This window comes from Terrapene carolina, unplaced genomic scaffold, assembly GCF_002925995.2.
Source record: "Terrapene carolina triunguis isolate 2854851 unplaced genomic scaffold, T_m_triunguis-2.0 Scaffold35098, whole genome shotgun sequence".
Classification (NCBI taxonomy): Eukaryota; Metazoa; Chordata; order Testudines; family Emydidae; genus Terrapene; species Terrapene triunguis.
In genome coordinates, this window is record NW_020699449.1 from 3525626 (window position 1) to 3539627 (window position 14002).

The 14002-nt window shown below is 38.0% G+C and overlaps 1 protein-coding gene across 5 annotated transcripts in view; it reads right to left on the reverse strand.

Moving 5' to 3' along the window:
* Window positions 1-897: 897 nt before the first annotated feature.
* LOC113405353 (ELAV-like protein 2) overlaps window positions 898-14002 on the reverse strand; it is a 70082-nt gene continuing 56977 nt past the window's right edge. For 2 of the 5 annotated variants that reach the window (XM_026646490.1, XM_026646491.1), the window contains 4 exons: window positions 11390-11543; window positions 8402-8627; window positions 2640-2678; window positions 898-2140 (listed from right to left, as the gene is read on the reverse strand). In XM_026646490.1, the coding sequence (XP_026502275.1) occupies window positions 1810-2140; window positions 2640-2678; window positions 8402-8627; window positions 11390-11543 (750 nt within the window). In that variant the 3' untranslated portion in view covers window positions 898-1809. The remainder of the gene's footprint in view (window positions 2141-2639; window positions 2679-8401; window positions 8628-11389; window positions 11544-14002) is intronic. The other 3 variants (XM_026646492.1, XM_026646494.1, XM_026646493.1) reach the window with 3 other exon arrangements.

Sequence of the window (14002 nt, forward strand, 5' to 3'; positions counted from 1 at the left end):
AAGCATATGAGCATCTCAGTTTATACAAAAAGCAGGACGTAACTATATAGTTGTCAGTGCATCCTGGTGAAGGCATTATAGCCCTCAGCTTTTTAAAAAATTTATTATAAGCTAGATGCTAATCAGAAAATATTTTGTATTTTTTCTTAAATTTCTTCAATACATGGTAAAGACTTTTATTTCCCCAAATAGTGATTTAAGCATCATACAAAGTTAAATTTAATAGTATACAGGTATTTATGATTTTTGTATGAAAAATGTAAGGAAATTTGTTCAAATCCTATGGTTATACTCATTTTTACCACAAACATATTTATAAACAAAAATGTAGCATCACCATAAACAGCTGAAGCTAGACTATCTACAGACAAAATTAGCAACAAATCTGATGCACTGTAAATTCAAGTCCTCAGGACAATGAAAATGAATAAGCAGACCTCAAGTAACAATGTTAATGCCATTTACAAAGGAAAAAACTCATACGAAAACATTCAAAATCTGAACATCACTTGGCAATGTAAGTCAAAAATAAACCAAAACCAAAATTAGCTGAAAGGTTCATAAACGCAAGGTCTTATTTACATTACACAAAGCTCAGGTGTTAGCCTTGAACGTAACTTTCAAAATACTTTCAATTATATCCAACTCAGACTGCTTTTGCTGATTTGCTGAAGTGCAAACCATGTGCAACGTCTTTTCTTAAGACAAAACAATTCTTCAAACAATACTGCAAGTACATCACTAAACACCATGAGCTCTATCTGAAGGGAATTCTTTAGGAAGAACAGATTTTTTTTTCCCCCATCTCTCGGTAATTTAAATTTCTTGCCTGCTCATATATTTTTTTTTAAATTTTCATTTGTTTCAAAATCACAAATTAATGTGAGCCACCTATCACATAATAACCAGGATGATCAGAGATTTCACTGATGATTACAAAAATGAAACCAACAGTGTTTCCCATTGATTCTACTTCTTAATACAAAGGTCTCAAAAGTATTTCTACATCATAAATCTTTCTAAATTTTCCCCCAACCATTGCAAATTTCCTGGTAAGTTTTAAAAGCTCACTAGGTGTCATATGAAGAGATTTCTCAAAGTATTCAAGTCAAAATATTTGTTCCAGGACCAGTAAAAAGTTTCTCCAAATTTTTCTTTTTTATAAAAATAGATGCTTTTTTTAAACCCACATCAAAGAGGCTCTTATCTCTTTGGCAAGGTACTGCTTTACGAAAAGTTCTCCAGTATTCTTACAATAAGCTTTTATTATAATGTACCCCCCATCCCCAACCCAAATCATAATTACAAAATAAATACTGTTTATAACTTTATAAATAAAATGTAAACTTCAAAATACTTTTCTTGAACAGACAAAACAGCAATGCATTAAATGTAAATTAAACACAAAGCTAATCAGGAAAACACAACATAAAACAACCAAGTTAGGGATTACAACACAAAGCCTCAATATTTACTCACAGGTTCAAGGCAGTTATGTAAAAAGAAAAGAAACTTCTTCCCTTAGCTGAAACATTTTAAAAGGTCCACCTTCTTCAAAGAAGGCAATAGAATGCATTGTGACAGGTAAAAACCCTGTACCTCTTGTCCATATTCAAACATAAAAGATATTTAAGAAGTTTTAATTCAAATACTAGCAATAAAAAAATCTCACATATTCTTAGGATGCTAAGTAGTCATTTTATCCCCATTTCAACACTGACTTACAAAGACATTGACTAATGTATAAAGTTTCTCTTAACTTGCCTTTGTTGTATAGTTTTCATATATAAATGGATTGAGGATAACTCATTAGGCTTTGTGCGTTTTGTTTGTTTTAAAGGAGACCTGCAAGACTCTGTCCCCAAGACGGTATCCATTCAGGCTGGCTATTGCCATGGCTGCCTCATCATAGTTTGTCATAGTCACAAATCCAAAACCTTTGCACTTGTTTGTGTTAAAGTCACGGATGACCTTCACATTGGTTACTGCTCCGAAGGGTCCAAACATTTGCCACAGAATGCTCTCATCTGCATCAGGTGCCAAATTGTACACAAAAATGCACCATCCTGTTCCTGCATGTCCAGGGATATTAATTCCGGCCAAACTGGTCATTCCATCAATGGTCATTGGTGAAAACCTACTAAACAATGTGGGAAACAAAGAATCAAGAATAAGAATAAAAGAGGGGCTGTTTACAGTCAGTTCCCCCCAAAGCTATTTTTTTAAGCAAACAGACTATTTACAGTTTGCATGAACATTCCAACCAAATTAAATTTAACATTGTAAATTACATTCAAAGTGTACAGAGATTATGCACAATACTGAATGGCACTACACAAGTGAGGAACAGTGTCTGGCTAGAAGAAATAAACATTTAAAAAAAGAAAAACCATGCCAAAAACTTATGAGGATTAATGATAAAAAAACTCAAGAGGAATTCCATGGAATAGATACAAGAGGTTTTCCCTTTAGTGAACGATGGACTGAAATGAAAACAGTTTCAGTTGAACATCTTGACATGCAAAAGGAACCCAACATAAACCTTAAGGGAAAAAATGGTATTTACAATACTCAAATACTTTCTCTAAAGAACTAGTTTGTTGGAAAGTTATTATCAACCTAATATGATTCTTTATTACCTCTTTACTCCATAAGCCATATTGAGCAGATTGTCCAACCTGCAAAACATTTAGCAAAGTATTCAGTCTCTGGATTTTTTCCTATTCTTCTAAGGAAACTCAGTATATTATTGCCAGTTTCCTTGAACTGTATTCCACAGAATGTGTCTGCGAAGTCTGAAAGCTGCTAAGAACTGTGACATACCTTACCATACATGACGGGGTTACTGCACACATGCTCACATTTCCATCAGGTAGTCATGTGTGGAAACAAGTTTCCAGTCTCCAGATTAGTATAAAAAGCAGTCACCAGTGACCACAAGCTCACTGGAGTTCTCTAGAAAAATCAGCTTTCATACAAGATTCAGCTCTTATTGAGAGACACTGATACTATGTTGATGGGGAGCATAGACGTACCCAGATCAGTGTATATTTCTCTATTATTGACAGTTGTTAGGAGAAGACTTATCTCAAATTATAGAAATAAAAACATAAGACTATAGAACAATTTTAATTCCACTGTTCTTGTCTTACTGAAAATTTATTTCCAGCGTAGTAAGGCAGACTTGCCATTAGCTTTACAATTTTTCCCCAGAACTTGTTAAGTAGCGGTGTTAATTCCTTCTTGCCCAGCTGCAAATCTTTTGATAAGTGGAATGCAACAAATGCGAGGATGCCAGAGCATCCTTGAAGATTTAAAACTTATGAATTAACATCTAACCATGTGTTTCTCAAACAGTGAGGCTCCATGGAGAGACTCCAACTGCCTTCTGGGAAAACTCATGCATGCCAAGGGGGGAAAAAACCCAGAACATTCCCTCTCTTACTTTACAGTTTAGGACTCTACAAAATATGAATTGCCTGTACATTCAGTAAAAAGGGAGTGGTTTATTTTATGCTGAGAGAGATGTTAAAAATCAGCCAAACGAGAAAAAAAAAAAAAAAAAAAGTACCTGTCCTAGTTCACATTAGGACATCCACCCACAGTGCTCTCTTTTTAATAAGACGACCAAAAGAGATGCTTATATTGGGAAGTGCCTGAATAATGCTTATACCTCAGGCAGAAAGGCAATATAATGTTTTATATCAACATCTCATTGAACACCTATTTAAAGGGAGGATGAAGGTAGGGAACTACCCTCAAAGGGCAAAATGGGATTTCCCCTCCCAATGTACATTGAATAATTTTTTTCTGAGACGGTCAACGAGCACCATTTATGAAGGTGTTTTGTGATGGGATCATATCGAATAGAACATGGACTGAGATCACCAAAGCTTGTCATGTCATGCTATTGAACAGTCAAATTGCAACTTTTCAGTGTCTACTCACTTGAGTTGACTGAACCTGTAATCTAAACGTGAAATCTCAATTAATCTAGAGTCATTTATTCCCAACACACGGTATTGTATTTGAGCTGCCTTAAGAAAAAATGGGAGTCCCAAAGAAACCTACCCCATGAGTGCTGTTCCTGAATAGTAAGAAATCTGAAATACTGTTATGTATGTTATATAGTTTTCTGAAAACTTTAGAAAAATCAGTATACTCCAAGCTTCTTCACTGCAATACATGGAGCTATGATCTTCCTAGAATATATTAGTCAAACTACTTTTAAGAAAGATTATTACAGATGCAAAACTTTGTCCGTTTATTTTTTTTTGGTAATAAAACCAACTTAATACAGCAGTTGAAGAGCAACAGCAGGCATCTCCTAGTAGGTATTATAATGGGAAAGAAAAGGAGGCTCGTTGCTTGCTGTAACTCAAAGCTAAGCTCAGAACTGAACAAATAAAACTAAATATTTTCTAACTATGAAGACTAGATCCAAGTTCCCTTCAAAATAATAAATTTCACTATTACGTCACCGCAGTTTGATTTCCTATTTCCAATTTTCAGTAACCCAGAAATTCTGATCATCAAACATTGCTATAATTTATATAGTTTTCTAAAGCACAAAATTAAATGAGTAGCATAATTAAAAAAATTATTTTAATTTCAAACAAAGCTACAGCCACTTCTGGCGAGGATAGGCTTTTTAACATGCAATATGATAGAGAGTTTGTAGTTTTTTGCCCACTCAGTACTTACCCAAGAACCACTAGTCATGAACTAGCATTTTGTGATCATGCTTGCTTTAATTTATGACTGGTACACCAGTAAAACCAAAGGACACCACAATTAAGTACTTTATATTTATTAGTGTCCCTTCCCCACTTATATTTCCTGTACAATACACTTCTCCCACCCTTTTATCGTACTGTGAAGTGTTTTAAAATGAACTTACAAAACCACCAAGCCAAGTTTTCCAAACATGGGCACCTAAACAGTTTAAATTTCAGAAGCATTTGACACTCACCTCCTATGTATTTCTACTGAGAGCTGAAAGTGCTCAGCACATCTGAAACCCAGGCCAATTATTTGGGTGCCTTAAACTTAGGTACAAAAGTTTAAAAAACTGCTCTAAACCTTTAAAATAAGTCAATATATTAAGGCAGAATTTTAAACTGATATTTAATGTTGATGGAATTTTTCTATGATAACTAAGTTAGGAACAAATTTAAGGTCAACCCTCAGTAGGCATCATCTCACTGAAGGAAAGAAATTTACCACATAAGGTCTGCTCTACATTAAGATGTTGTATTGGTATAACTACATAGGCTAAAAACATCACACCTTTTAGCCAATATATTGTTATAATTGTGTTCATACTAGGGGGCTGTATTATTATATGCATGAATAACCAGTATAAAGCTAGCTTATACCAGTGTAGCTTAGGCCTGGTCTACACTACGACTTTAATTCGGATTTAGCTGCGTTAATCCGAATTAATCCTTAACCTGTCCACACAACGGAGCCAGTTACTTCGAATTAAAGGGCACTTAAAATCGATTTCTGTACTCCACCCCGACGAGCGGAGTAGCACCAAAATCGATTTTGTTAATTCGAATTAGGGGTAGTGTGGCCGCACACCACCGAATTAATGTGGTTAAAAACCGAATTAATGTGCTTAGTGTGGCCGCGCACAATCGAATTTATACAATCTGTTTCCCAAATTCGAATTATCTAAATTCGGATTAATCCTGTAGTGTAGACATACCCTTATTCTCCTTCCTGTGCAGGAATAAAGCCACACTGTTATAAGCACATTTATACCAGAATAACTGCATCCACCTGAGGGGGTTTGTACCAGTATAGCTACACAGCTGTAGTTACAGCAGTATTACTTGTTTGTGCAGACAGGGACGTAGTAAGAATTCATGCACTGGTGAGCTTGACTTAAACTGAGTTACAGGCTCTGGATTCTACAGTGCTCCAGACTGGAAATTCAGTGAGAGTTTCGGATTAAATTTAAAAACAAAGGGACAAGATTTTCAAGAGTGATTTTGGATGCTTTGTTTTCTGGGTACTCAACACAACAGTTCAGAAGGGCCTGATAAGACAATCAGTAGACCAGAATTTCCCTTGTGTTCTTCAATTTGAAAATTTAATTAAATTTTATGTTGACCATACATTTTCAGGATACCACCAAATTATTTATCAAAACCCATGTAACTGCACAGCAGAAGCTATTTGAGGGAAGTTTGAGAGATATTGGGGATTATGGAACCAACATATTAGCTAGATGTTTCTCGTGAAGTAATCAACAAATGAAATAAGAGCAGCTTATATACTACAATTATGTCTGCTATACAAGCCATAAGATACATAGAATGGATGTAAAATTATGACAGTTTGAAAGTTAACACCCTATTGACAAGACAGCATGTTCAGGAGGAATGAGTCAGAAGGCCCCAAATTCTAACCCTGCCTCTGCCATTGATTCATTGTGTGGCCTTTAGCCAGTAATTTCACTTTTCTGCCTCACCTTCCCCACCTGTAAAAATGGGGAAGACCATACTTATCCAGCTAACTCAGAGCTTGTGAGATTCAATTAGTTAGTGTCTATAGAGTGTTTTGAACACAAAATATTACAAAAAATATTATGCCTTATTGTTGGGTTTGATAGGAATTAATATTTCCCTCACAGCAATTGTTTCAGGCTGCTTTCAGACACAAGCAGACATCACTGCATCTGTTTGCACTCTTTCTGCAACCATATCAACTAGGAAGAGTATTTTATATTAAACTTGCAAAATTATGTTCCAGGATATAAGAACAGGATAAATTCCATAGCTGTGGAACACATGGGGTCCTTTAGGGAATAGTAATAGCCGGCATTTCCCTATTATTCACATAACTAGATGAAAAGACTGGGACAGACACCATGATCACTATTCAAAAGCAAGGACTTACAGATGCTACACGACTGGTATTAGAGATACCTCAGTTATAATGGCTATAATAAGAAAATAGACTTTTTAATGGAAACAACTGTATCTAAAATAGGAGTGACTCGGGACTTTGATGGCCAATCTTACCAGAAGGTGCTGAATGCCACAACAGAGGCCTGACCGAGGCCTTGACAGCAAGAGTTATTTACCTCTGTTTTCAGGTCCGCAAAACAACTCCCCCATGATCTTACTTCAGTACAGTGCATTCTGGGATGTGTCGTCTTAGCAGTGCAATTTCCACTCCTGCAGTCAGCACTGGAGCAGGCAGTCTGCATATGGAAAAAGGGCAAGTCTATTTTTATTCAATATTCAGCGGTTTTCTGCAGCTTAATAATCTTTTTATACCCTAGTTAAGGAAATCCACTGAATACTGAATTAAACCAGTTACCCTTTCCCCTAAGACAGACTGCCTGGTCAGCACTGGAGCATTACTGGGCAGGGGGGCACTTCATGTCACCAGCACTGAATGCCAAGAGGTTGTGGAGCTGTATGACTGTAGTCGCTGGTGAGCTGCTTAGCAGAGATGTAAATAAACATTTAGAACGTCTGCCAAAAATGTGGTCTATGATGTTTGTTTGGGCATTCAGCCTTCTAGTGAGTGTGGCCAGCTTGCAGCTTTTGTAACTGTGTGCACACTTTTCAAGGAGATATCCGCTGATCCAGTTTTTACTTAGAGAGAACAGACTGTTTTTACTGTATATTTAAGCTTTTCAATGTTTAATGCATTCTAGTCACACACCCCAGGAAAATAAAAAAAGCAAAAATCACTGAAAGAAAAAAAAAACCATCGGGTTTATGAATGTAGATAATACAGTATTTGTTTCACTCTTCTCACCATCTGTCCTTTTCGATACACTAAATATCACTGAGAAACATTTATGGCTGTAAACTCAAAAGCATGGGAAAAAAAGATGCACAAAAAAATACACACCACACAAGATATGTGGCAACATTAAGTGTAGGGTCAAACAAGGAGATATACGGCATGCAGAATTAAGATCTCTTAACTAGAAAGAGAAAAGTAAGTGAAAGGTAGGATGGGGGGTTGTGTTTTGGCTCTGGCACACCATATGACCAAGGAGGAAGTTAAATTGTCTAAACCAACGTTAACTGAATTGACTTGCTTATGAAGTCAATAGTACTCTAAGAAATTAAAAGTAACTTTAAAAATCATGATTCTCTAGTGATGCCGGCTTGGGAAAAAAATATCCTGGCTTAACATTAAATGTTGCTAATTAAATAGTTTACTAGATATTTAGACTCTGGTCTGGTTAGATGACAGTGCTTTCTAAAACAAATTGTTCTGCACCATGCATTTGAAAGACTTTCAAAAATATGAAGTCTCTTATGAAGGGCGGGGAGGGAGCTCACTTCAGGAGGAAACTGAAATGGGTAGGCCCATGGGAATTCCAGAATTCAATGGTTCAGCCATAAACGTAACGTATTTGACTTACCTAAAGCGTTGAGCCTGCTGAGCTAGAGGTCCTGGATACCTTCTGTTTGGAGACTGATACAGCTGGGAAAGGATGGCCTGATTGGTTTTTTGGCTTGGATTGTTAGCAAACTTTACGGTAATTGGCTCTGTGGCACCTGGAGGCTTCTGCCCATTCAAACCTTTGATCGCTTCTTCTGCCTCAATCCGCTTGTCAAATCGGATGAATCCTACACCTCTTGATACCCCTGCATAGAGCAAAAGAAGCACACGTTGATTCATTAATTCAGGAGACTTGTAGAATGCCCAACATTAGGAAGATTAAATGTAAGTTTACAGGTTACTATAAACAAGGAACTTCCAGCAGCAGAGATTCAGTTCTGGCAACTAGTACAAAATGTGAGACTTTTCTAATCCTATCAATTACAAATACAACAGGCCACACAGTACATCTGAGGCCAGTTTGTATGCAAAGGAGATTGGGGAGGGGAAGGGAATTCTAGCTGTGACAGGATTCAAGCAGTTGGGGGTGGGGGGGGAATTCTGAAGTAATGTCAGTTGATTCCAGACCAGGGGTGGGAAAACTTTTTGGCCTGAGGGCCACATCGGGTTTCCAGAATTGTATGGAGGGCTGGTTAGGGGAGACTGTGCCTCCCCAAACAGCCAGGTGTGGCCTGGCCCCCGATCTAACCCCCCGCCCCGCTTCTCGCTCCCTGACAGCCCACCCCGGGACTCCTGCCCCATCCACCCCAACCCCCTGTTCCCTGTCCCCTGATCACCCCCGGAACCCCCACCCCACCCAATCCCCTCCCCTGGGACCCCTGCCTCATCCGACCACCCAGGGGTGCACTGGAGAAAGGATGCCTACAATAATTGTGCCATGTTCAAGACTGAAGTACAGATTCTGGGTTGCAACAATGGGAATTTCTGCTATTTTAATATTCAGTGTTCATGTTCCTATAAACTTGATGCATGATTTCAATATTTCACTGCACAGCATTTTATCTCCCTCAACAAAAGCCTATTTCCAGCTTTCCTTGTCTATAGATTATTTAAGATATATATTGGGGAAGGGAAGCGGCGAGATGGAAACATTTGGTGCGGGCAGGAAGCAAGGAGAGTACTAATAGTAAAAAGAGGGAAGGTCTAAGGAGCACATTAAACCTCAAACAAGTGGCTTAAAATGAATTTAGTTTACTTGGACAAATTAACGTGAATGGGAGGAAAACTGCAATTATTCATAGGCCTATTGCATTTTGTTTCATCAGTGAAAGGACAAGGAAAAGTTAGAAGTTTGCCCACAAGCTCTTTTTGAAATTATTTTTAAGGAAAAAAATATTCTATTAACAATGACAACTTAACATCAAAATGGCAAGGAACAAGAGTAAGGAAGTTTAAAGAGCTGAATGTCACAGGCTCAACTTTGCATTTCTTATCTGTCAGTTTGTGTCACAACATTATTATTCAGATCATTTTGAATCTAACTCTTCCCTTTACCTTTAGAATAGTGTGAAAAAAATACTTAAAAGGCTGCACAATACTTCTCTAGGATGAAAAACAGTTCTTACATTAATTCATATGAGAATGTGTATTTAGGGTCTTCTACCCACTGTATTTAGGGTGTACTACACACTATATATTTATACATTTTACAAGTCTATTCACCTGTTTGTTTTGGTACCAGATCATACATGCTATTTGCACATGAATACTCATGAGAAATGTAATGAGTATTTAGTGGATTGTTTTTAGGGCTTGGGACTGGGAAACTGCATATTCTAATTCTGGCTCTACCACAAAATTGGTGTTTCACTTGGGCAGATTGCAACACGCAGTTTTTCCAGCTATAGAATACCTACATGCAATTGCTAACTAATTATCGATAAGTTTGCACAAACTATTAGACATAAAACATACTAAATTTGGTGTTAGAACTTTGTTGAAAGCATGAGTTTACTTTTCTTTTATAGCTAATTTTATATCCTGTTTAGAGAACAAATTAGAAAGGTCAAAAATGTTTCTTTCCCACAATTTTGTCAAACTACACTGACATTACAGTTGGAATTTCCATCCACCAAACTGACACTATGGGGGTCAATGGGATTAGAAAGGAAAAAAAAAGACTTGAAATGGTCAGGGGAACGAAAGGGACTGAAAGGTTTTTGAGAGGAGAATCCTTCTCTATGCCCCAGCCCTTGTTGTACATTGTTTAAATACAGTCCGTGAAAACGTCTCCTTTTTTATTTGATATTCTGTGCCACCCTTTAAAGAACAACTTTGGTGTAGGCAGAAGATATACTACTTCCGAAATTCAAGTCAGCCAGTTGAACTGTCATGAGTATACAGAAAAATTACGCATACTATCCAAATCCGACTAGTAAAAAGATGCCATTGGACATTTTGTGCCATCCAGCCTGTATCGGAGGTACATGCTAAAAAAAGTATCTAACCTACCAGAGTTCCTAGTTTGCTTTTAGTCTGTGCTAGCACTGCTAAGGAGCTGATAAATTCTGTACGAAGGATCTCAAAGTTCATATTCTTCTTTGTGCCCACAGTAGACAATGCAACCTTGAAAACAGTCTTAACAGCAATTACCAGTTCGGGTCTTGTGTAATCCTAGCCTGAGAGAACTAGCTGTGCATTACTGCATAAAATTTTGCTTTTTATAAAAAGATTGTTTATTAGCATTTTATAAGGAGCATAGGGACCATTTTCACGCAGCAGCTTGGAAATGAAGATTATAGCAGCTGTAAATTTATTACAAGCCATGAAACAGGCTTCAAACCTGCACCTTCAGGGTAGAAATGACTCAGGCTGGCTCACTACACTCCACAATCTATTTTTGTCCATGCATATTTATGAACAATTCCAGCAGCAAATTGTATTTTCTGGCCCACATATACCTTTGATATGTTCTGGAGGCAAGTCTGCTGCCTTGGAAGGTGGAATATTTCACAACCTGCCAGTCTGAGAAAGTGAAAGAGGCAGTGCAGAGCAGCTGCCTACTTACCAGTGACTTGGTCAACTAGAATACGAGAAGTAATAATGCGTCCATATTGAGAAAAGAGCTGCTCCAGTTCCTTCTGGGTCATTGTTTTTGGAAGTCCACTGACGTACAAATTTGCATCTCTGATAGAAGCTGAACTTGGTCGCGCATAGGAAACCTTGGGAAAGGGAGGGTAATTTATTTTATTTTTTTTTTTAAAAAACTACTCAGACCATGACTGAAATGGGACAAAAAAAATTGCGCCTCCCACTTATTCAAATGACTACAAGGTAATTACAAAAATACTGCTCAGTGAGCTAAAACTTATTTTCAAATGTTGCCTTAAGTGTCAAATAATCAAAAGAGCACCACAAGGCAAAGGAATAGGGTTTATTGAGTATCCCAAGCCAGTTAAGTTGCAATTTAAAGCCGTATTCCAGAGTAAAGGAGAAGAGTTGTGTGTGTGAATAGACACTTAAGCTGGATGTTGGAATAAAAGTGCTCTTTTGACACTAGTTTAAGCCCTTTAGTGATAGGATATTTATCTGTTTTAATCTTATCTATTTCTTTATCAGAAAAATCTGTTCTATTTTTATCTATTCAGTTCAATCTCCCTACACACTAAAAATGCAAGAATTAAAGTTGCTTTGAGTTCAATGCCATAGATGTCTTAAGAAAGGCAATCCAACACATTGGCAGCTTTGCTACTCCAGTATTGAAGGTGTTGCCCTGCTCCTCTTGCACATTTGTCTGACTCCCCCAAATAAAATACAATCATTCCTAAATGTCAGAACTAGATAAACAGGGCTAAAACTGCTAAATTTTATAACTATTTTTAAGAATAAGTAGCCAGGGTGGGCGTATACCATACTAGTTTTTTTGCACATTTTGAAACAATGCTAGAGTCCCACAACCAAATCTGACTGATAGTCTAAATTCTCCAGATTCTCTTGGACATCAGATATTGGGAAACTCTAGCCAGTTACTTTAAGAAGGGCTACTCAAGACACCTACTACAATGGGGATAAACATTTCTGCCAAGGTTTTCAGGACTATGGCCTAAAATCAGGCTCCTAAATCCTTAAGCCCTTAAAGAAGCAGCCTGATTTCCTAACATGCTAAGAATCCAGCACTCCCATTGAAATCAACATAGCTGAACTGTCACCTTTATTGCTAAAAATCACATTAAAATCAAAAGTCTGTACAAACAGGGCACGAGGGGCAGAATGTATCATTTGGCACCTTTCCATTTAGGGTGGCTAGAGAGGTTACATTTTATCAATCTGGATGATCATTTCCTCCCCCCGACCCGTTATTTGACATTTATCCAATCCAAAAATAAAAAAAAACTATTTCCATACAGCCCAGGATCTCTGTGACAAGACTACAAACACAGCTACTCATTAGGTATCATAAATCAATGATTTTTAAAGTGCCCACTAGGAGCTAGACTACAAGGGAGACTTTAAGTAACACTACCAGCACCTCAGTCAAGTGGAAGTAATTAAATAGTAGTCTCATTTTGGCATATAGAAAGCAGTCACATTTTGCCAGCTAGCTGGAACTAGCAGCAGTAAGCTTAACTTTTATTAAAAACAAAATAAAACATTTCACTGATACTTTGGTCAGTTACTATACCACCAAATGAAACAGTTTGTCCATTTGCATTGGTGAGGGCAAGCCTGCCAGCAGAAATTTAAAAGCAGATTGTTAAATTGTAGCATTAGCTTTCCATTCTTGTCACCCAATAACCTCCATAGTGATAAAAATCCATATCGCAGTGGTTCTCAAACCTTTTTTCGCGGTCCACTTGAAAACTGCGGAGGGTCTCGGCAGACCACTTAATGATATTGCCAAATGTTTGTACCGCTAAGTATTGTAAAGCGCTTTGGATAAAAGCGCTATATAAAAAGACTCCTTAATAATTAACTTTTTTTGTTCTACAAATAAAAGCACACAACTCATTTTAATATCAGTAGTCTACCTTTCGAATGCGATGGATGTGCCCTCTCCTCCCTGCCGCGACAGTCCCCAAGCTGGGGCTGGGAAGGAGGGCCGTCTCTCCACGGCAACCGCAGCCCTGGAGCTGGGGAAAGTCACCTTTCTCTGGCCGCCACAGCCCTGCATGTCCCAAATTCCCCCCACCCCCTCTTCTCACCCCACTGCCCCCTCCCACTTACCCCCTATTGCCCCCAAAGCCACCACATCACCTTACATGTGCGTCTTCTCCAGGCACCTAATTAGTGGAACCACACCTGCATGGCTCTACTAATTAGGTGGGTAGCCCTTTATTTTCTCTTGTGCGGCTGCCCAGGCGTGCACCTTAGAGGGAACTATCCACGGACCACCTGAATGGAGCTCACGGATCACTGGTGGTCCATGGACCACAGTTTGAGAACCTCTGCCCTATCGTGTGTCCATGTAGGACTACTTTCAGGCATCTCCTACTGCACCGAGTATTTATTGCTAGACACTTCACATGGGGAAAATGTCTAGAATGTCTGTAGTCCTGTAACCTGTGCTAGTAAGCTAATCGAATGGCATCAAGGCTACAGTAGTAAAAATCGATTACGATCATGTCACAGTATTAGGTAAGGTAAGTTATCCACGGCATTGGTAGAAATTTTACCAAACCAT